The 24,052-nt window shown below is 39.0% G+C and overlaps 1 protein-coding gene across 2 annotated transcripts in view; it reads left to right on the top strand.

The window, feature by feature from the left end:
- Positions 1-24,052, top strand: part of gpc1b (glypican 1b) — a 283,841-nt gene that overhangs the window by 198,483 nt on the left and 61,306 nt on the right. For both annotated transcript variants that reach the window (XM_061979660.2, XM_061979659.2), the window contains 2 exons: positions 19,185-19,412; positions 19,486-19,649. In XM_061979660.2, the coding sequence (XP_061835644.1) occupies positions 19,185-19,412; positions 19,486-19,649 (392 nt within the window). The remainder of the gene's footprint in view (positions 1-19,184; positions 19,413-19,485; positions 19,650-24,052) is intronic.

The raw sequence follows: 24,052 nt of genomic DNA, 5'->3' as shown, positions 1-24,052 counted from the left end.
CTGACCTTAAGCGCCCTCTGGATTGGCTGCCGCTACTCCATTTAGGGCAGGTGCAAGCAATCAGCTGCTCCTGTTGTGGCTGGCAGCAGACTAATGCTGTAATGACACGCAATACCTTCTTTAATTGTAAATTATCCACTCAACGGATAAAATAACGGAACGGTAAGACTTAAGTCAACTTGTCCAACATCTTTGAAGTAGTTAGAGTTCCGTGCAACGCTTGCAATTTGTTGACACCGCGATGTGCACCCTGAACTCTATTGTAAAAATGTGTGTTTCTACATTTGTTGTTTGTTCTGTTTTGTTTTATGCTTAAATCTGCCATGTTCTCATTAGTTAAGTTTGTAGTTATGTTACCTTTAATTCGCCTATTATGGTGTCATTTTGATAATTGTTTTGATTATCTTGTAGTTGTAATATTTAAATGATGACTGATTGATTGATTGATTGAAACTTTTATTAGTAGATTGCACAGTGAAGTACATATTCCGTACAATTGACCACTAAATGGTAACACCCGAATAAGTTTTTCAACTTGTTTAAGTCGGGGTCCACTTAAATTGATTCATGACACAGATATATACTATTTTCATAATACAGTCATCACACAAGATAATCATCACAGTATATGAATTGAATTATTTACATTATGTACAATCCGGGGTGTGGGATATGGAGGGGGGGGTTAAGTTTGGTTGGTATCAACACTTCAGTCAACAAATGCATCATCAGAGAAATTGACATTGGAACAGTGTAGGTCTGACTTGGTACATATGTACAGCAAGTATTGACAAATGAATGTGTTGGGGCAGTTGCGGATGTCACCATGATTGCTTTTCCAAACACATCTTTAATGAACTGCCAACAAGAGAATACTAAACAGGACATGTTTAAAGTTGAATGGCTTTGTAAAAACACTGAGTCTGAGTTCTTTGTGTTCTTCCTGATGTTTTTGAAACGGCACCAATTTATTCCTCAGAATGTTCAACTAACTTGAAGTTTTTTACCAAGAGGATTATTTGTAATGTTTACATTTTCAGACTGTGCTTGTTCTATTTTTGGCCAAAGAAACAAAGAAAACAATTTTGAAGTTGTCTTTATTTTTACATTATTATGCCATGATTTTACCAGTGCGGCCCCGAGCTAAAATGAGTTTGACACCCTTGCTTTATGCACATTTAAATGGTTCAGTCAAAATAGTGCGGAAAAAGGAAATATAATATCAAAGAACAATGATATGATGAGTCAGTCCTTAGGACGACTCAAACTTCCCAGCTGTAGTTTACTCTCCATGCATCCTCTGTTCACCAAAAGGTTAGGAAAAACAAAATTAGACTGCCGTCACTCCTTCCCTGCAGCGTGGTGGCTGGTTCTTCCACGATGAAAGGGGATTGCAGGAGTGTAAGCACAAAAGATTCTACCTGTATGTACCCTGTGAGCACAAACGCAAGGATGTACTGTAAGAAAGGTCATCCTGCTGCAAAAAAAACAAAACATGCAGCTGCACATTTGACAGCCTCTTTGTGTCATACTAATGACCATCATTATTCACTTGGTCTCAAGGGCGGCGAGGAAGTCGACATGTTGATACCGTTTACTAAGATCTGCCCTGGTTTGTGATGGAACCAGGATATTTAACTCGTCATCCACCCAAGAGACTTTTGTTAAACAGATATTGTAACGTCATTAGAAACCATACATGCAGTACTTTGCAATAATGTCCCAAAGGCATGATTGCAATTAGCCACTTAGGGCCTTACTAGAGGTTTGTGTGTACTAAAACACGTGCAAACTTGATAGCACACGCAAAGCTGATCTACTAAACGTGTGCAAAGTGGATTGTGTCTGTTAAGTGAGGAGAATAAGGCGTCTCTGTCTTTATTATCATGCAAAATATATGCTGATCATTAAAATGCCCACAATACTGGAAGTAGAAAATGCAAATATAAGTATTTAGCACGTGCAATGTGATTTATTTTGCGAGCACTATTTTGCGTTTTATTAAGCACGAGGACATGCAAACTTACAGTTCCACACACGGCTACAGGGTCCTACTTGTGTGTGTCAAAGTTGTGCACTAACAGAAATGATAAATTATAGACATATTGTCTATTCAGCAATTTCCTTTTATAATTGTATAGCTGACCTGAGAGGCTGACTGCTTTTTTTTAATGTGGTTAGTTTTTTTTAAATTTTGTAAATATATTGCTGTAACACAGGGGTCACCAACGCGGTGCCCGCGAGCACCAGGTAGCCTGTAAGTACCAGATGAGTAGCCCGCTGGCCTGTTCTAAAAATAGCTCAAATAGCAGCACTTATCAGTGAGCTGCCTCTATTTTTTAAATTGTATTTATTTACTAGCAAGCTGGTCTCGCTTTGCTCGACATTTTTAATTCTAAGAGACACAAAACTCAAATAGAATTTGAAAATCCAAGAAAATATTTTAAAGACTTGGTCTTCACTAACTGACAAAGAAACAGATAACAGATTTGGTGTCCAGTTCAAAGTGTGACATGATTTATTCAAAAATTTGAGAGTTGACTTTTGTATTTTACATGAGTTATTATTTGTACAAACATGGTGCAGAGTAATTCATGATTTGTTAAAAAATGTTAGTGGCTAGCTAGTTAAAATGGGATATTGTGATTTCACAAGACTGTCTTAGAAGTGATCATTTGAAAATGTTAAATTTGAAAAATGTGCACTTAGAGAAAATATAAAAATAAAGTGTTGCATATTGATATTTATCTGTTTCTATATATATATATTGTGAGAAATCATTAAGATGATCAGTGTTTCTCCAAAGATAAATATCATTGAATATTAATAATAACATAGAGTTAAAGGTAAATTGAGCAAATTGGCTATTTCTGGCAATTTATTTAAGTGTGTATCAAACTGGTAGCCCTTCCCATTAATCAGTACCCAAGAAGTAGCTCTTGGTTTCAAAAAGGTTGGTGACCCCTGCTGTAACATATCTCCAACACAAAAATACGTCTTTAATTGTGCATTTTCTGGTGTTTGACGCAGGAATGCGCTGGTGATGCGATCCACAGCCTCGCACACAGAAACAGGCGTCAGTGTGCATATGATTCTGTTGTCCTGATTGCGATTCGGAAAAGTTGTTACAAATGATGGATGTTTGCTGCCGGTTCAACACATGGCACACAGGAAGGAGCACGATGACATGAATGTGCAGAAAATGATTGTCTACTTGGTAAAAAGCCACAATTAACACACGTAAAATCCTCATTCAAAATAAGGCGCTTTGCACCACTTTTCAATTGTACACGCAGTCTTGGTAGATCACACGCAGTCACGCGCACTCATAGTACACGCTATGGTTGTCCTAATACCAATAAATTGGTACCGGTTCTGGTACCAAAATGTATTTTGATACTTTTCTAAATAAAAATGTCATTATTGTCTTTATTGTAACAAAAAATCTTAGGGTACATTAAACATATGTTTATTATTGTAATTTAGTCCTTAAATGAAATAGTGAACATACTAGACAACTTGTCTTTTACAAACGTAGTCGTAAGTAAACAAACAAAGACTCCTAATTAGTCTGCTGACATATGCTGACATATTGTGTCATTTATCATTGTATTATTTTGTCTACATTATGAGGGACAAACTGTAAAAATTGATTATTAATCTACTTGTTCATTTACTGTTAATATCTGCTTATTTTAACATGTTATAGCTACACTTCTGTTAAAATGTAATAATCACTTATTCTTCTGTTGTTTGATACTTTACCTTAGTTTTGGATGATACCACACATTTAGGTATCGATCCAATACCAAGTAGTTACAGGATCATACATTGGTCATATTCAAAGTCCTCATGTGTCCAGGGACATATTTCCTGAGTTTATAAACATAAATTTTAAAAAGAGGAAAAAAGATTTTGTGACGATACAAAAATATTGGTGTAATCATAGTACCGTATTTTTCGGACTATAAGTCGCAGTTTTTTTCATAGTTTGGCCGGGGGTGCAACTTATACTCAGGAGCGACTCATGTGTGAAATGATTAACACATTACCGTAAAATATCAAATAATATTATTTAGCTCATTCACGTAAGAGACTAGACATAAGATTTCATGGGATTTAGCGATTAGGAGTGACAGATTGTTTGGTAAACGTATAGCATGTTCTATATGTTATAGTTATTTGAATGACTCTTACCATAATATGTTACGTTAACATACCAGGCACATTCTCAGTTGGTTATTTATGCCTCATATAAGGTACACTTATTCAGCCTGTTGTTCACTATTCTTTATTTATTTTAAATTGCCTTTCAAATGTCTATTCTTGGTGTTGGCTTTTATCAAAAAATTGTCCCCCAAAAATGCAACTTATAGTCTAGTGCGACTTATATATGTTTTTTTCCTTCTTTGTTGTGCATTTTCGGCCGGTGCGACTTATACTCCAGAGCGACTTATACTCTGAAAAATATGGTAGTATCGACTAGATACGCTCCTGTACTTGGTATCATTACAGTGGATGTCAGGTGTAGATCCACCCATGGCATTTGTTTAAATTGTGACGCCGGTGTGCTACTGTATCCTCCTTCGGTGTGTAGTGAAGCATGTTTAGCTATTCTTCGTCCTAATACTTGAATGAATGATGAATGGTGGTTGTCGGAGGGGCCGTAGGCGCAAACTGGCATCCACGCTTCCATCAGTCTACCCCAGGGCAGCTGTGGCTACGAAAGTAGCTTACCACCACCAGGTGTGAATGAATGATGGGTTCTCACTTTTCTGTGAAGCGCTTTGAGTGTCTGGAAAAGCGCTATATAAACCTAATCCATTATTATTATTATTATTATTTGTAAGAATCATACTTTATTTGTCGCCATGGAGACGAGGATTAGTGATTTAGAAGTAGCTAGCTAGCTGAGGGTGTTTCAGTGTTATAACTTCACCATAATCTTTAGTTTTTAGACCAAACTGCGTCCATTCTCCCTTTTCTGTCTACACGCTGTGTCTGCTTGTAAGTACTCCGTGTGTGTGCGCTGCCCAACATGCTCCTCTGCTCGTAAAACCAGCAATGTCATGACGACGACACGCCTCATGCCCGTTTAAAAAAAAGGGGCGGGGCCTGTACTTTTTAGAGGCGGTATAGTACCAAATACGATTCCTTAGTATTGCGGTACTTTTCTAGTACCGGTATACTATACAACCCTAGTACACGTTGTTTAGCGCGCGGTATTCGGATCTTAGTAAAGCAGACCCTTAATGTACAAATCCCGTTTCCATATGAGTTGGGATATTGTGTTAGATGTAAATATAAACGGAATAAAATTATTTGCAAATCCTTTTCAACCCATATTCAATTGAATGCACCACAAAGACAAGATATTTGATGTTCAAACTCATAAACTTTTTTTTTTTGCAAATAATAATTAACTTAGAATTTCATGGCTGCAACACGTGCCAAAGTAGTTGGGGAAGGGCATGTTCACCACTGTGTTACATGGCCTTTCCTTTTAACAACACTCAGTAAACGTTTGGGAACTGAGGAGACACATTTTTGAAATGGAATTCTTTCCCATTCTTGCTTGATGTACAGCTTAAGTTGTTCAACAGTCCGGGGGTCTCCGTTGTGGTATTTTAGGCTTCATAATGCGCCACACATTTTCAATGGGAGACAGGTCTGGACTACAGGCAGGCCAGTCTAGTACCCGCTGCTATGATCCGCTGCCCGGATCATAGTTTGTTTATGTTTGAGTCACATGTGTTTTCAACACCTTGAGTTTCGTTTGTTTCTGTTGCCATGACGGCAGATTGTACGCACCTGCCTCTGGTTAGCTGTTGCCCGGGCACTAATCAGAGGGCTATTTAGTCTTTGGCCTGGCCTCACTCGGTCTGGCTTTCTAGTTTGTTCCCATACAACTGATAACGACTACTTTGATTCCCGCTAGCTTTTCACGCTATGCCATTTTTTGGCTTGCTAGCTCCCACGCTAGCCCTTTTGTTTTTGCCTTTTGTGCTACGTGCACGTCTTTTGTTTGTTCCCTGTACGATTTATATTTTCAATAAATAATTTTCCTACCTGCAAGCTGTGTCCGAAGCCGTCTGCATCCTTGGGAGAACAACACCCGCATCACGATGCGACCCCGACGTTACACCCGCACTCTTTTACTATGAAGCCATGTTGATGTAACACGTAACACATTGTCTTGCTGAAATAAGCAGGGGCGTCCATGGTAACGTTGCTTGGATGGCAACATATGTTGCTCCAAAACCTGTATGTACCTTTCAGCATTAATGGCGCCTTCACAGATGTGTAAGTTACTCATGCCATTTGTTGACAAAGTGGTGACCCTCGCCCCATCCTTGTTTGTGAATGACTGAGCATTTCATGGAATCTACTTTTATACCCAATCATGGCACCCACCTGTTCCCAATTTGCCTGTTCACCTGTGGGATGTTCCATATAAGTCTTTGATGAGCATTCCTCAACTTTATCAGTATTTATTGCCACCTTTCCCAACTTCTTTGTCACGTGTTGCTGGCATCAAATTCTAAAGTTAATGATTATTTGCAAAAAAAAAAAATGTTTATGAGTTTGAACATCAAATATGTTGTCTTTGTAGCATATTCAACTGAATATGGGTTGAAAAGGATTTGCAAATCATTGTATTCCGTTTATATTTACATCTAACACAATTTCCCAACTCATATGGAAACGGGGTTTGTATTTGCAATATTGTTTTTATGGTTCTTCGTCGTTGCACATATAGCGTAGCATCCCTTCTGTGAGCAACCATAACTCTATTTGGGTGTTAGCTTCCTGTGGCGAGCAAGCACTAGTGGTTGGCTGGAGAGGGGGATTGTTGTTAGGCTGTAGCTGCAGCTCCATCTTATTGTGTTCTGCACATAATGCAACGCAGATTTGTGGGCCGAGTCGGTGTGGACTCAGCCCAGAAGCATTTTCCAGGGACTGGGCAGGTCGTGGCTTCGAGTCCGGCTTCATACTCTTCTGTAAAGAGTCCGTGCACTTCTCGTAGCTTCGCGTATTAAAATGACGTTTGCAAAAAATAATGAACAACATTAAACTTCCTATAATTCAAAGACTATGGCTGAGTAAAACACTGCAAGATAGTTCCACTGATCCACTGATGCCCCACTAAAGTTCCTGCATTTTGTTCTTCTTTCTCTCAAGTTTGTTGTCATAGAAACACAAGAAATAAGAAATAAACAAGTATATTCCAATGGCGGTCGCGTGTTTGAACAACAAGTTTTAGGAACGCCCTTAAATGTGTTCAACCAATCAGCGATAGACAGCTCAGCACGCCCCCCCAAAAAGGTTCCTGGTCACTTGGAAAAGTACCACCTCACTAGGAGGAACTCCGAAAGGTTCATAAAGAACTAAATCTACTCGGGTAGGTTTTGGTGGAAACACAAGAGGAACTTTAAGTGGGGAAGTTCCTGAAAAAGTTCCAGCAATGGAAAAGGGCCTAGAATTTATTGCAAAAATCAGCAGCAAAATTCTGAGTCTTTGTAACCTGTTTAGAAATAATTCAATGATCATTTGGGTACCAAATAATACATCATGATATATGTGGTCTGCGATGAGGTGGCGACTTGTCCAGGGTGTACCCCGCCTTCCGCCCGATTGTAGCTGAGATAGGCTCCAGCGCCCCCCGCGACCCCAAAGGGAATAAGCGGTAGAAAATGGATGGATGGATGGATATATGTGGTTGTCACAGGAGGCTGCAAAAGACATTTTAGGCCATGCAATTCCTTTATTATTTCAAAATGTTTGAGAAAGTTTAAACTGTCCAACTTTGTTTATGATGAAGAGAAAATAACAAAGTGCATTAGTATTTGAGAACACATTTGGAACATTTTCAGAATGTACAGTAAGTGCAGATCAAATTGTGATGAATTAGGTTAGAACTTTCAGAATGGAAATAAAATCCATTTATGGCCATGATGCCCATCACTAGTGCTTAGCAATCCTTTCTGCCTGTAGAGTCATATTTGTCTAAATGGAACCTGCTGCAGCCACCATGTCCAGTGGGCATTAACATCAATGCTGTGCCTTCTGTAGTCTGGTGTTGGAGAAAACACAGGCGCTTCTCTGCATGTTCCTGTCTTGCACCAACCGTGGCTGACCCACGTCAGATGGTTGAGTGACAGGTGGGGTCAAGGGGCAAGCAAAGGACATGTCCTCAAACCACAGGATGCAAAGAGGAGTGGCTCTATATGTCTGTGTTTGTCTCACCAAGTGATGTAATCACAATAATAACTGTGCTGTAATAACAGTAATAACAGTAATAACTGTGCTGTAATAACAGTAATAACTGTGATAACTGATGTGATAACTGATGTCATAACGATAATAACTGTGCTGTAATAACAGTAATAACTGATAACTGTGCTGTAATAACAGTACTAACTGTGCTGTAATAACAGTAATAACTGTGCTGTAATAACAGTAAAAACTGTGCTGTAATAACAGTAATAACTGTGCTGTAATAACAGTAATAACTGTGCTGTAACAACAGTACTAACTGTGCTGTAATAACAGTAATAACTGTGCTGTAATAACAGTGAGAACGTTGACAACTGTGTTGTAATAACAGTAATAACAGTAATAACTGTGCTGTAATAACAGTAATAACTGTGCTGTAATAACAGTAAAAACTGTGCTGTAATAACAGTAATAACTGTGCTGTAATAACAGTAATAACTGTGATGATGTAATAACAGCAATAACAGTATTAACTGTGCTGTAATAACAGTATTAACTGTGCTGTAATAACAGTATTAACTGTGCTGTAATAACAAAGAGAACGTTGACAACTGTGTTGTAATAACAGTAATAACTGATAACTGTGCTGTAATAACAGTAATAACTGTGCTGTAATAACAGTAATAACTGTGATAACTGATGTGATAACTGATGTAATAACGATAATAACTGTGCTGTAATAACAGTGAGAACTGTGATAACTATGCTGTAATAACAGTAATAACTGTGATGATGTAGTAACAGTAATAACTGTGATTAAAAAAACTGCTGTAATAACAGTAATAACTGTGATGATGTAATAACAGTAATAACTGTGATAGCTGTGCTGTAATAACAGTAATAACTGATGATGTAATAACAGTAATAACTGTGATAACTGTGCTGTAATAACCGTAATAACTGGTAACTGTGCTGTTATAACAGTATTAACTGTGCTGTAATAACAGTGAGAACTTTGATAACTGAAGTAATAAATGTGCTGTAATAACAGTAATAACTGATAACTGTGCTGTAACAACAGTAATAACTGTGATAACTGTGATGTAATAACTGTGATAGCTTATCATTTATAGCTGATAACTGTGCTGTAATAACAGTAATAACAGTGATAACTATGCTGTAATAAGAGTAATAACTGTGATAACTGTGCTGTAATAGTAATAACTGTGATGAGGTAATAACAGTAATAACTGTGATAAAAACTGTCCTGTAATAACAGTAATAACTGTGATAATGTAATAACAGTAATAACTGTGATAACTGTGCTGTAATAACAGTAATAACTGTGATGATGTAATAACAGTAATAACTGTGATAACTGTGCTGTAATAACAGTAATAACTGTGATGATGTAATAACAGTGATAACTGTGCTGTAATAACAGTAATAACTGTGATGATGTAATAACTGTGATAACTGTGCTGTAATAACAGTAATAACTGTGATGTAATAACAGTAATAACTGATAACTGTGTTGTAATAACAGTAATAACTGTGATGATGTAATAATAATAACTGTGATAACTGTGCTGTAATAACAGTAATAACTGTGCTGTAATAACAGTAATAACTGATAACTGTGTTGTAATAACAGTATTAACTGTGATAACTGTGCTGTAATAACTGTGATAACTGATGTAATGACAGTAACAACTGTGCTGTAATAACAGTAATAACTGTGATGACTGATGTAATAATAGTAATAACAGTGATGTAATAACAGTAATAACTGATAACTGATGTAATAATAGTAATAACAGTGATGTAATAACAGTAATAACTGTGATAACTGATGTAATGATAGTAATAACAGTGATGTAATAACAGTAATAACTGTGATGATGTAATAACAGTAATAACTGTGCTGGCGCAGTGGAAGAGTGGCCGTGCGCGACCCGAGGGTCCCTGGTTCAATCCCCACCTAGTACCAACCTCGTCATGTCCGTTGTGTCCTGAGCAAGACACTTCACCCTTGCTCCTGATGGCTGCTGGTTAGCGCCTTGCATGGCAGCTCCCTCCATCAGTGTGTGAATGTGTGTGTGAATGGGTGAATGTGGAAGTAGTGTCAAAGCGCTTTGAGTACCTTGAAGGTAGAAAAGCGCTATACAAGTACAACCCATTTATCATTTATCATTATAATAACAGTAATAACTGATAACTGCGTTGTAATAACAGTAATAACTGTGATGATGTAATAACAGTAATAACTGTGATAACTGTGCTGTAATAACAGTAATAACTGATAACTGTGTTGTAATAACAGTATTAACTGTGATAACTGTGATGTAATAACTGTGATAACTGATGTAATGACAGTAACAACTGTTATAAAAAAAACTGTGCTGTAATAACAGTAATAACTGTGATGACTGATGTAATAATAGTAATAACAGTGATGTAATAACAGTAATAACTGATAACTGACGTAATAATAGTAATAACAGTGATGTAATAACAGTAATAACTGTGATAACTGATGTAATAATGGTAATAACAGTGATGTAATAACAGTAATAACTGTGATAACTGATGTAATAATAGTAATAACAGTGATGTAATAACAGTTATAACTGTGATAACTGATGTAATAACAGTAATAACTGTGTTGTAATAACAGTAATATACTACTACTATAATAGTACCGGTATACCTAATCGTGATAATGCATTTTGATGAGACATGCCAGCAAATTTGACAGCAGCAAGCAAACAAACGCGTCCTCAATGCAATGTAGTGTGCTCGCTAGCGGCTAATGTCCCTCCACAGTGCAAAGCCACTTCTAAGTCAGCAATTATCGCCTCCATGGCGTCACATAAAGTATGTTTCTTCCATCCCTCACATTAGCCCTGGAGGTCCAGCAATAGCTAAACATGCTCCAATACACACCCAAGGAGGATACGCTAAATGCAAGCGAGACCTCTTGAATGTAAACAAAAGTTGGCGGATCAATACACATGTCGATAGTAACGATTAATATTTTTTACTTTAGAAACATTTTTATTTGTTTTTGCTAGTGTTTACAGGCTGAGGAAGTAACTCCCTGGACACATGATAAGCAGATGTCTGCTATTGAACCGCTCTTTTTCTGGCCAAAAGTGGTATTTTGTTAGATTTCCCTGTAAAACTGCTAACTCGGCTGCTCTCCAGGGGACGGCGGTGAGCTGGCTGCTTAGAACTAACCACGCTAGCAGGCCGAGTACAACAGAGTGCAGCCTACATTTACTGTCTTGTTCACACTTTCTAATGCGCTAACTGGCGTGTCCATGATTTCTACAAAACCCAAAAGCAGTGAAGTTGTCACGTTGTGTAAATGGTCAATAAAAACAGAATACAAAGATTTGCAAATCCTTTTCAACTTATATTCAATTGAATAGACTGCAAAGACAAGATATTTAATGTTCACACTGAGAAACATGGTTATTTTTTGCAAATAATCATTCATTTAGAATTTAATGGCAGCAACACATTGCAAAAAAGTTGTCAGAGGGGCATTTTTACCACTGTGTTACATTGCCTTTCCTTTTAACAACACTCAGTAAACTTTTGGGAACTGAGGAGACACATTTTTGAAGTGGAATTCTTTCCCATTCTTGCTTGATGTACAGCTTAAGTTGTTCAACAGTCTCCCTTCTGCTATTTTAGGCTTCATAAAGCGCCACACATTTTCAATGGGAGACAGGTCTGGACTACAGGCAGGCCAGTCTAGTACCCACACTCTTTTACTATGAAGCCACGCTGTTGTAACACGTGGCTTGGCATTGTCTTGCTGAAATAAGCAGGGGCGTCCATGATAACGTTGCTTGGATGGCAACATATGTTGCTCCAAAATCTGTATGTACCTTTCAGCATTAATGGTGCCTTCACAGATGTGAAAGTTACCCATGCCTTGGGCACTAATACACCCCCATACCATCACAGACGCTGGCTTTTCAACTTCGCGCCAAGAACAATCCGGATGGTTCTTTTCCTCTTTGGTCCGGAGGACATGACGTCCACAGTTTGCCAAAACAAATTGAAATGTGGACTTGTCAGACCACAGAACACTTTTCCATTTTGCATCAGTCCATCTTAGATGAGCTCGGGCCCAGCGAAGCGTTTCTGGGTGTTGTTGATAAATAGCTTTGGCTTAGCATAGTAGAGTTTTAACTTACACTTACAGATGTAGCGACCAACTGTAGTTACTGACAGTGGTTTTCTGAAGTGTTCCTGAGCCCATGTGGTGATATCCTTTACACACTGATGTCACTTTTTGATGCAGTACTGCCTGACGGATCCAAAGTTTGTAATATCATCGCTTATGTGCAGTGATTTCTCCAGATTCTCTGAACCTTTTTATGATTATACAGACCGTAGATGGTGAAATCCCTAAATTCCTTGCAATAGCTGGTTGAGAAATGTTGTTCTCAAATTGTTTGCTCACGCATTTGTTGACAAAGTGGTGACCCTCGCCCCATCCTTGTTTGTGAATGACTGAGCATTTCATGGAAGCTGCTTTTATACCCAATCATGGCACCCACCTGTTCCAAATTAGCCTGTTCACCTGTGGGATGTTCCAAATAAGTGTCTGATGAGCATTCCTCAACTTTCTCAGTCTTTTTTGCCACTTGTGTTGTTTTGCACGGCGGAGGGAAGGAGGCAACACCACGGCAGTACTGTGGTTTTACAGGTTTATTTAAACCTTTGATGAGTGTATAGGATGTGTATGCTACTTCAAGTGAACGTGTGAGGACAATGTGCTGAATTAACAATATGAATGTTACCAGGGGTTGTTGTCTGTGCGGGTTGGATGAATCCTTTGTCGAACCAAAGGGGGCAAGGCGAAGAGGCAGTCCGTGGGGAGGCAAGCAGTCGAGGGGTAGAGAGAGGCAACAATGTCCGTGTCCGAGCAGGGGTCAAGGATCGGGGAAGGCAATCGAGAAGCAATACTCGATCAAACGGGGAAGGCACTGCGGAAGACAGGGAGGGATGCCAGAAGTGATGCTGACTGGGAAGATAGGCTACGTTCTGGCAAAGGTTCCTCGGGTCCGCTGGTCTTCATGCCGCTCCCTCTCATTAGTCCCAGGTGCGCTGATTCCTCATTGCCTGCGTCCTTGTTGCTGCGTGGGCGTGCTACGCCCAGCGCGAGCAAGGGCGTCTCTGGGCGCGCTGCCAGACCCAGCAGCCGGGGAAAAGCGGGTTCGAGCCTGCGCCGTGACATGTGCCAGTTCTCAGTCTTTTTTGCCACTTGTGCCAGCTTTTTTTGAAACATGTTGCAGGCATCAAATTCCAAATGAGCTAATATTTGCAAAAAATAAAGTTTTCCAGTTCCAACGTTACATATCTTGTCTTTCAATTTGTCTTTGGAAACTGCGGACGTCGTGTCCTCCGGACCAAAGAAGAAAAGAACCATCCGGATTGTTCTAGGCGCAAAGTTGAAGAGTCAGCATCTGTGACGGTATGGGGGTGTATTAGTGCACAAGGCATGGGTAACTTACACATCTGTGAAGGCACCATTAATGCTGAAAGGTACATACAGGTTTTGGAGCAACATATGTTGCCATCTAAGCAACGTTATCATGGACGCCCCTGCTTATTTCAGCAATACAATGCCAAGCCACATGTTACAACAGCGGGGCTTCGTAGTACAAGAGTGTGGGTACTAGACTGGCCTGCCTGTAGTCCAGACCTGTATCCCATTGAAAATGTGTGGTGCAATATGAAGCCTAAAATAGCAGAAGGGAGACTCTTGAACAACTTAAGCTGTACATCAAGCAAGAATGGGAAATAATTCCACTTCAAAAATGTGTCTCCTCAGTTCCCAAACGTTTACTGAGTGTTGTTAAAAGAAAAGGCCATGTAACACAGTGGTAAAAATGCCCCTGTGACAACTTTTTTGCAATGTGTTGCAACCATTAAATTCTAAGTTCATGATTATTTGCAAAATAAAAACAAGTTTCTCAGTGTGAACATTACATATCTTGTCTTTGCAGTCTATTCAATTTGAATATAAGTTGAAAAGGATTTGCAAATCATTGTATTCTCTTTTAATTTACCATTTACACAACGTGACAACTTCACTGCTTTTGGGTTTTGTACATGTATTTCATGGTTCTGTTCAAACATGTGGACACTTCCCACTAGCAGAGACAACCTCTCTAAGAGAAGTGTGCAATTGTTACATGAAGCCATTGTGTAGTGAACTGTAGTGTGGGCTACACCTGGTCTGGGAGTGAAGAAGAAACGCCTGTTAGCGACACACTGCTAGTTTTGTGAAAACAAATAAAAGGCAGACTTGTGCACAGTTTTTTGCCTCTTTCAGATTGTCGCCGCCATGACAGTATAATGAAGATTACATGTGTATCGTGGGGCGCCGCTTGTTTCCAACCTGGTGCCCTGGGTCTTAGTGTCCACCATGTTACACATTTAATAAAACATTCAAACTTGTAGCAGATACCATGAATGCAATCTTACGTCCATGACTTCACTAAGTGACGCACAAGTTCCATAAAATATTTGAGTTTTTACAATTACAGTATTTATTATCAAATATAGCCATCATATCTCATGTAACTACCTGGTATTGGATTGAGACCCAAATTGGTGGTAGAGCCCAAAACTAATGTGAGCAAGGCAAGTTTATTCGTAGAACACAATTCACAAGTGCTTTATAGAAAATTACCACACGAAGACAAATATAAAATAATCATAGAGATAATCATGCACTTTCTCCAACAGGTGTAAAAGAAAGTGCATCTCTATCCTCATTCAAAACCGCACTAAAACAACACCTCCAGGCAACTTCAACCCTTGACTAACACCCTCCCCCTTCCACATCCCACCTCCCCGGATTGTAAATAACCAAATGTAAATAATCAAATGTATTTCTAATGTATATACTTGTTCTTATGCTATCTGAACTCACTATGTTCTCTGCTCGCTGTACATATCCTACCAAGTCAGACCTACACTGATTCAATGTCCATTTCTCTGATGATGCAATTGTTGATGACTGAAGTGTTGATATCAACCAAACCCTCCTGGGTATATAATTTGGTATATAATTCAATGTATATACTCTGATGATTAACTTGTGTGATGACTGTATTATGATGATAGTATATATTTGTACCATGAATTGGTTATTGTGGACCCCGACTAAAACAAGTTGAAAAACTTATTGGGGCGTTACCATTTAGTGGTCAATTGTACGGAATATGTACTGTACTGTGCAATCTGCTAATAAAATCATAATTAAAATTAAAATCAGTCAAATAGTGTAGATTAAAAAAAAACTTCATTAAACTTAAATTAAACAAAAGTGTTTTCAGCCCGCAGTTGAGCATTGCCAAAGTTGAGGCCTGTCTCATGTCTCCTTGAAGACGATTCCAATGTTTTTGAGGTTCTCCAAGCTGGAGATGGTTCATATGGTTCTAACATGTCAGAGATGGACTTTGGCACAAGACCATGAAAAGACTTGTAGACAAGCAAAGTTGTTTTAAAGTCTTCTCTGAGTAACAGGAAGTGACCTCAGCACTGGACGAATGTGGTCATATTTCTTGGTTCTTTTCAGGACTCGAGCAGCAGCGTTTTGGCTGTATTGCGGCTGCTTTACAGCAAGTACATGGGCTAGTCCAGGGGTCGGCAACCCGCGGCTCCGGAGCCGCATGCGGCTCTTTGATCACTCTGATGCGGCTCAGCTGCATACTTACCGAACCTCCCAATTTTCCCGGGAGATTTCCGGATTTCAGTGCCTCTCGCAGAAAACTCCCGGGATTAATATTCTTCGATTTTCACCCTAACAATAATAATAATAAGGGTGTGCAATGATGGTACAGCATTCAGCACCCTCTACAATCCGTACAAACAGCATGCCAGCCTAGTCTTTTGTTGTATGCATTTCCTACTTGCACACGTAAGTGACAGCAAGGCATACTTGGTCAACAGCCACACAGGTTACACTGACGGTGGCCATATAAAATAACTTTAACATTCTTACTAATAATGCGCCACACTTTGAACCAAAACCAAACAAGAATGACAAACACATTTCGGGAGAACATCTGCACCTTAACACAACATAAACACAACATAACAAATACCCAGAATCCCATGCAGCCCTGACTCTTCCGGGCTACATTATACACCCCTGCAACCACCAAACCGCCCCACCCCCACCGTGCGTCAGTTGATGTGGGCGGGGTTTGGTAGCGGGGTGTATAATGTAGCCCGGAAGAGTCAGGGCTTCATGGGATTCTGGGTATTTGTTCTGTTGTGTTTATGTTGTGTTAAGGTGCAGATGTTCTCCCGAAATGTGTTTGTCATTCTTGTTTGGTGTGGGTTCACAGTGTGGCGCATTATTAGTAAGAGTGTTAAAGTTTATACCACCACCGTCAGTGTAACCTGTGTGGTTGTTGACCAAGTATGTCTTGCTGTCATTAACGTGAGCAACCAGAAGTACCATACCACGTGTGGCTGGGCCGGCACGATGGTTGTAGTGGGCGCTAAATGCTGTACCGTCACGGCACGTTCGAGAGAATAGTTGCCTTGAAATTCGTAGTATGCTGGAAAAATTGGGAGGTTGACAAGTATGACGCTGTCAAGCGCCAATCATACAAAACTCGAAACCCTTGGTTTATACATAGCACAAAGCGAAGATAAAACTTTTTATGCAGTGTCATTTCATTTAAAATTTCAAAAGAATTTTGTAGCTCCCATTGATTTCTTTGATTTGTGAAACTGGTCAAAATGGCTCTTTGACTGGTAAAGGTTGCCGACCCCTGGGCTAGTCTCTCTGAGTCTGATTTAGACATGATCAAACTACAAACTATATCAAGCGAAGAAAAATGGTGAAACGTTGACGCAGACCGAGAGAGTGAGGTCGTGCCTTGATGGTGTAAATGTGGAACTTGGAGCTAAGCTATGCCAACATAAATGGTGTGCTATGTTGAACAGAAGTGTAGGTAGAACCATGTCACAACAGGAAGTAACCAACTATTAACCGTAAATTAACGAGTAGATTAATAATAGTTTTGTTCCCGCATGTCAGCAGCTAAATGTGGAGCCTTTGTGCCTGTTTTGAAATGGTTCTATTATTATTTATTTACCACATAATATATCGTGATACGTATCGTTATCGCAGGAGGCTGCAATATTAATCGTGTTATAGATTTTCGACCATATCGCCATCGTTATTGCTTTGCTTTTCTTCTTTTTAAACTCGGAATTGAATTTGAGTTCATTCTTTTAGTAATGTGAATTCAATCGCTTTACCAGGAACCCTGGTGGAATTTTCTGGTTCACAGTTCACTGGTACACTTTTGTTAATGCCAAAGAAAAAGCAAAACACAGTTGTGGTTTCCATGGGGTTTGCTAAAGTCTTGTGTGGTGCTCAGGTCATGCAAGGAAATCGTTTAAGTCAGGGGTGCCCACACTTTTTCTGCAGGCGAGACCAAGTGGAGGGAATGTACTTCATTCATATACATCAGGGGTAGGGAACCTATGGCTCTAGAGCCAGATGTGGCTCTTTTGATGACTGCATCTGGCTCTCAGATAAATCTTAGCTGACATTGCTTAACATGATAAGTAATGAATAATTCCGCTGGTAATCAGTGTTAAAAATAACGTACAAAATATAAAACATTCTCATGCATTTTAATCCATCCATCCGTTTTCTACCGCACCTGTTCAAGAAGTCACATTAATGGTAAGAAGTATTTTATTTATTATTGGTTAGCTTCAGATTAACAATGTTATTAAAAAGAATAAGAGACTTATTATACTCTAAAAATGTTGGTCTTACTTAAAAATGCACGCATTGAGTTGTATTCAGTGTTAAAAAATATGATATGGCTCTCAAGGAAATACATTTTAAATTATTTGACTTTCATGGCTCTTTCAGCCAAAAAAGTTCCCGACCCCTGATATACATCATTTATATTGATTTATTTATGAAAGAGAGGTTTTTGTTAACAAGTTAAAGGTGTTAAATGATAATACGAGCATGTTTAACATTCCTTTCTTTCATGAACACAAGAATATAAGTTGGTGTATGACCTGATTCTGATGACTTGCATTGATTGGAATCAGACAGTAGTGATGATAACGTCCACATTTTCAAATGGAGGAGAAAAAAGTCGTCCTTTCTGTCCAATACCACATGAAAGTGCTTGCTTTTTGTTTGTCCAGCCTCCATAGTCCTTTTTATACACTTTACAAGAAATACATTGGCGGCAAACTCCGTAGCTCGCTAGCTTGTGTGCGCTAGCTTCCTGAGACTCTTATTTTGTTAGCGCAGGCAGGATGAAGCAGCGCTTTTATTGTGAAGACAGGAACTGTGCGGTCGGTCTTTAGAGTTTTGACGGCAGATACGGCGCAAGAGTCTGTTGAAATAAAAAGTGTTTCTCGCCTTCATGTCGGTCATTTTTTCTTAATAATGATCTGGCAGCAGCCAGCGTCATCTCACAAGACCCTCGGGTGCCGTGAATGTCACGTAAGTGACCAAAGTGACGTCTTGGTGAAGATTGATGATCGCTCATTTTTAGGTCTATTTTTTTAATGCCTGGCTGGCCATGGACTGACACACCCTCCGCCATCCACCGCCAGCTCGCCATCCACGTAATGGACACCCCTGGTTTAAGTGACGATAGAGCCAGAATGTCGTAGCAACATCAAAACTAAGTTAACAGACGTGGGGGTTTTCAGCATAAATCAATGACCCCCAACTAGACAATTGTTTTTGTTTTAGTTTACTAATGCAGGGCAAGGCAGGAGTGTTTTTTCGGGAGTCGGTGAGCAGGACAGCGGATCTCACAAGGCTGCTTAGATAATGCAGAAGGGTCAGGACGGACTTAACATTTGAAGATGTTATGTAAGAAAGGCAACTCATTCCTTATTTGGACAACGGGCTAACGGCTCTACTTTTCTTTTAGGTTATTTCCTGGAGTTGCTGAACAGCTCTGCCGTCGCTCTACAGGAGACGTTCACCTCCACCTGGGGCTTGTTCTACCTTCAGAATTCCCAAGTGTTCACCGACCTCTACACAGATTTGAGGCTCTACTGTCGCGGCTCCAACATCAACCTGGAAGAAGCGCTGAATGAGTTCTGGGGCCGGCTTTTAGAGAAACTCTTCTTCCATGCAAACAGGCAGTATTCCATAGGTAAACTTTTCAGAAGATGGAATGTTTCCTGGACTAAAGCAACGTTGGTGTTAAATGATCTCGTTGACAACAGGGGACGACTACCTGGAGTGTGTATCCAAACAGCTGGAGACGCTTCGCCCTTTCGGGGAGACACCTCGTGATCTGAAGTTGAAGGTCACTCGCACGTTTGTGGCTGCTCGGTCTTTTGTCCAAGGACTGGTCGTCAGTGGAGATGTGGTCCGCAAAGTATCCCAAGTAAGTTCTTGTTGTTCCCCTTCATTTTCTTATCTCTATCCTCTCCTGCTCCAGTCAAAGACTAAATATATCCATTTCATAAAGTCAAAAAAGGCAACAAGAGAAGTATCCAACACTTCTCTTTTCTAAAGCAGATATGATCATCTACTAGACAGGACATATATAAAATAAGTTTGATAATAAAGGAGGGATGTTTACACTGTACCGGTATTTTTTAGTACCAATTACTTATTGGGTCGGTCCAGGACATACTTGCCAACCTTGAGACCTCCGATTTCGGGAGGTCGGTGGGGGTGGGGTGGTTAAGAGGGGAGGAGTAAATTTACAGCTAGAATTCACCAAGTCAAGTATTTCATATATATATATATATATATATATATATATAATAAATACTTGACTTTCAATTAATTCGAGCTACATATATATATATATATATATATATATATATATATATATATATATGTATTTATTTTATTATATATATATATATATATATATATAAAATAAAATAAATATGTACATATATATATATATATATATATATATATGTACATATTTATTTTATTTTTTATAAATATATATATATATATATATATATATATATATATATATATATATATATATATATGAATAAGAGAAATACTTGAATTTCAGTGTTCATTTATTTACACATATACACACACATAACACTCATCTACTCATTGTTGAGTTAAAGGTTGAATTGTCCATCCTTGTTCTATTCTCTGTCACTATTTTTCTAACCATGCTGAACACCCTCTCTGATGATGCATTCTGCTTCGTCTCCTTGTTGTGTGCACAGTTGTGCACTGCACTCTCTTAAAGCCCTAGATGTTATTGTCACATATACATGTACAGTAGATGGCAGTATTGTCCTGTTTAAGAGTGTCACAACATTGCTGTTTACGGCAGACGAACTGCTTTACGGTAGACGAAAACATGACTGACTTCTGTTGTTGTGTGTTGTTATCGCGCAGGGGAGGTTTGATCCGCGGTTTGATATATGAAACAAAAAAAAAAAGTTGTTGGCACGTTCAGTCCACACACAGCGTGGTCATGGCGAGCGCAATAACGGAGGAGCTTGAACGCCCAGCGCCATTGAATCGGTGTGTTTATAAGTGCAGATTCGGTTGTGCAAAACGTGGGTTTTAAACACATGCTGATAACGTGCTTGAACCACGTTACGACATCCCGTCGCGCACCCACTTCAGCAATAAGATTGTGCCAGATCTTTATGAGCAGGAGAAGAAAAAAGTTGTGGATGAATTTTATCCCGAGCATCAGCTGTTGCGCTCATGACAGACGGCTGGACGTCCAGCGGAACTATAAGCGCTCACTTCATCACAGCAGACTGGGAGATGAGAAGACACGCCCCCTCTACGAGAGTCACCTTGCGCAGGTACTGACACAAGCAGTGGAGGAATGGAAGATAAAGATATCCCAGTCACACGTGATAATGCCAAAAATCAAATAATTACAGAGAATGAGGCAGGACTGGGACCACAGATAGGTGCTTTGCACATGTAGTGAATTTGGCATCACAGAAGGGAATCTCAGTCAATAGGATGGAGCGCCTCTTTGGGAGGATCAGGAAGGTTTCTTACTTCCACCCAAGCACAACAGCTGCTCATGTGCTTAAGACAAAGCAAGAAATGCTAAAGCTGCCTGCTCATACATGATGTCCCAACGAGGTGGAACTCCACTTATGATATGTTGGAGCAGCAGGCAGCTATATACTCTGCATTGACCCACAACACCCTGAAGACAAATGTCACCCTGTCTGATGATGATGTGAGAGTGGCAGATGAGGTCCTCTAGGTGCTTAAACCCCTCAAAAGTGTTACATCTCTACTGAGCACTTAAACTTCACCATCTGTGTCAATGATCCTGCCACTGAAAACAAGGATTCTACAATCCATGGTTCCAAGTGTGGAAGACAGCAGCATCACTCCAGATGTCAGGCTTTATTTCACTACCTATGTTTCAAGGAAGATGATGTTTCTTCTTATGTTGCACTTAAACTTGTTTTTTATTAATGGTCATTGGTCCAAGTTTAAAGAAAGGAGGAATGCCTTTTTATGTTGCACTGTTTTTCATTAATTATGTTAAAAGGAAAATAAAAATGCATGTCAAGTTGATCAACAGATTGTATTATTCTCCAGTGCAATAACAGTACTGAAATGAAGGCAAAAAGGGCATTAATGGGAGCTTTAAAAAAAAAAGAAGTAACTAAATAGTTACTTTTCACAGTAACGCATTACTTTTTGGTGTAAGTAACTGAGTTAGTAACTGAGTTACTTTTGAAATAAAGTAACTAGTAACTGTAACTAGTTACTGGTTTTCAGTAACTAACCCAACACTGGTGGCAGCAGGTAGTTAATTGCTTTGTAGAAGTCGGAACGCGTCAAGGATAGTTTGTCGTGATCCCAATATGCAGAGCACGGCGGGAGACGGCGTGCAGGTAAAAAGGTATCTAACACTTAAACCAAAAATGAACAAAACAAAAAGGAAAAGGCAATGAAGCATAGGGATGGCTTTGCAAAATGAAGGTAAAACTGAACTGGCTACAAAGTAAACAAAAACAGAATGCTGGACGACAGCAAAGACTTACAGTGTGTACATGACATGACAATCAACAATGTCCCCACAAAGAAGGAAAGCGTCCGCACAACTGAAATAGTCTTGTTTGCCAATAGAAAGCAGGTCATGCAATAGCACTCAAAGGAAGGCGTGAAGCTGCTACAGGAAAACGTCAACGAAACAGGAAGAGCCACCAAAATAACAGTGCAAGACAGGAACTAAAACACTACACACAGGAAAACAACAAGAAACTCAAAATAAAGCATGACAACCTGCTGAAGTTTCATTTGTTAACGTTTTCTGCTGGTTGTGTGCCTCCGTATTTTTTTAATGAAAAAAATGTGCCTTGGCTCAAGAAAGGTTGAAAAACACTGCTCTAAACCATTCAGTAATCATAGGCCAATATTAATCCACTCAAAAAAGTTACCTTTTAAAAAAATCACTCTTGTCTTTTTATTCATATAATACACGCTCAACAGAGACATACATTTTCCAACTTTCAGTTGGCTTCCAGTCCGTCGCTCAATTAGGTCCGTGTACAACATTAACACAAATAACTATTCCTATCATGCTAATTGATTTTATTGACTTATATATTTTATATGAGAGATCCTGTAAAATGCCTGTGCTCTGCACATGAATACCATACATATATATATTATTTAACTTTATTATTTATTACGTTATTACTATTATTTTAAATATTATTAAAGGGACAAGCAGTAGGAAAATAATGGCTGGATATACAGAGTGTAATTGTATTGAATAGAAAAATAGTGATGGATTTGTGTGGTCTTTTCAAGATAACTTCAATTCTTCATAGGGTTCTTTTTATCATTTTCTTTATTTTTCATTCCTAAAGCAATGTGATTTGTAGATGATCATTACTTATACAGTGGGCTATTTTATATTATTATCCATTCTAAGTTCCGTGTCGTTGTCTGATGTGTGTTTTATTGACCATTCATTGTGGGCCATATGAACCACAACAACCTCCTGGCCAAAATGAATTGCCCCTTGAGGGATTAATAGAGATGTTGTTTTTTTTATTTATTGATTTTGAATTGAATGATGAGACAACAACTGCGTTGCACTACACACATAGTTGACTTAAAAAGCAGGGGTTGATGAGATACTTTCCTTCTGTGAGATGTTACATGATTTTGCTTCTGTACAACCTCTTGTGCTTATAAAAATGAAAATAAAAAAAGCATTTTTTCACATCTTCATTTACACAAATTGCGTGTAGTACTGATAAGGGTACCGATAAATACCGGTATTAATAATGAATAACAATATACATCCCTAATCCCAGGTAATATTTGTATTCTTGTCCTCATACCATTACTGTCATATTTCATGCAGCTGTGATTATAGTTGTTTTCCGAGCCTGCATACCGTCTCTTTTTATTGTTGTTACTGAAAATGACTCAAAGCCTTATAAACATTTTACTGATGCCTAATCTCTGCCGCAGATGATATTTTCTGCTCACAAGCTTATTTATGTGTTGCAGTATCCGTTTTTATGTCTCTATAATACAATCACTACAGGGCTTTAAATCAGGGGTTCCTAAGCCTATCCCTACCGACCAAAACTGGACCATTGGTGGCGCCAACCCAGATTGGAGGGCCCTTAGAAAACTAGGGGGGGGGTACTGTCATATTGTCATTGTATTTATTTATTAAATGAGTACATTATGTATATCACAGTAATCAGTTACCAATACAGGATTTTTTTTTTTACTGCTATCATGTATTATCATTTTCTATAAGCAAGAAAGTCGCCTGCTAACTAACCAACAGAC

This window comes from Nerophis lumbriciformis, linkage group LG19 (genome assembly GCF_033978685.3).
Source record: "Nerophis lumbriciformis linkage group LG19, RoL_Nlum_v2.1, whole genome shotgun sequence".
Lineage (NCBI taxonomy): Eukaryota > Metazoa > Chordata > Actinopteri > Syngnathiformes > Syngnathidae > Nerophis > Nerophis lumbriciformis.
This window is presented reverse-complemented; position numbering and strand designations above follow the sequence as displayed.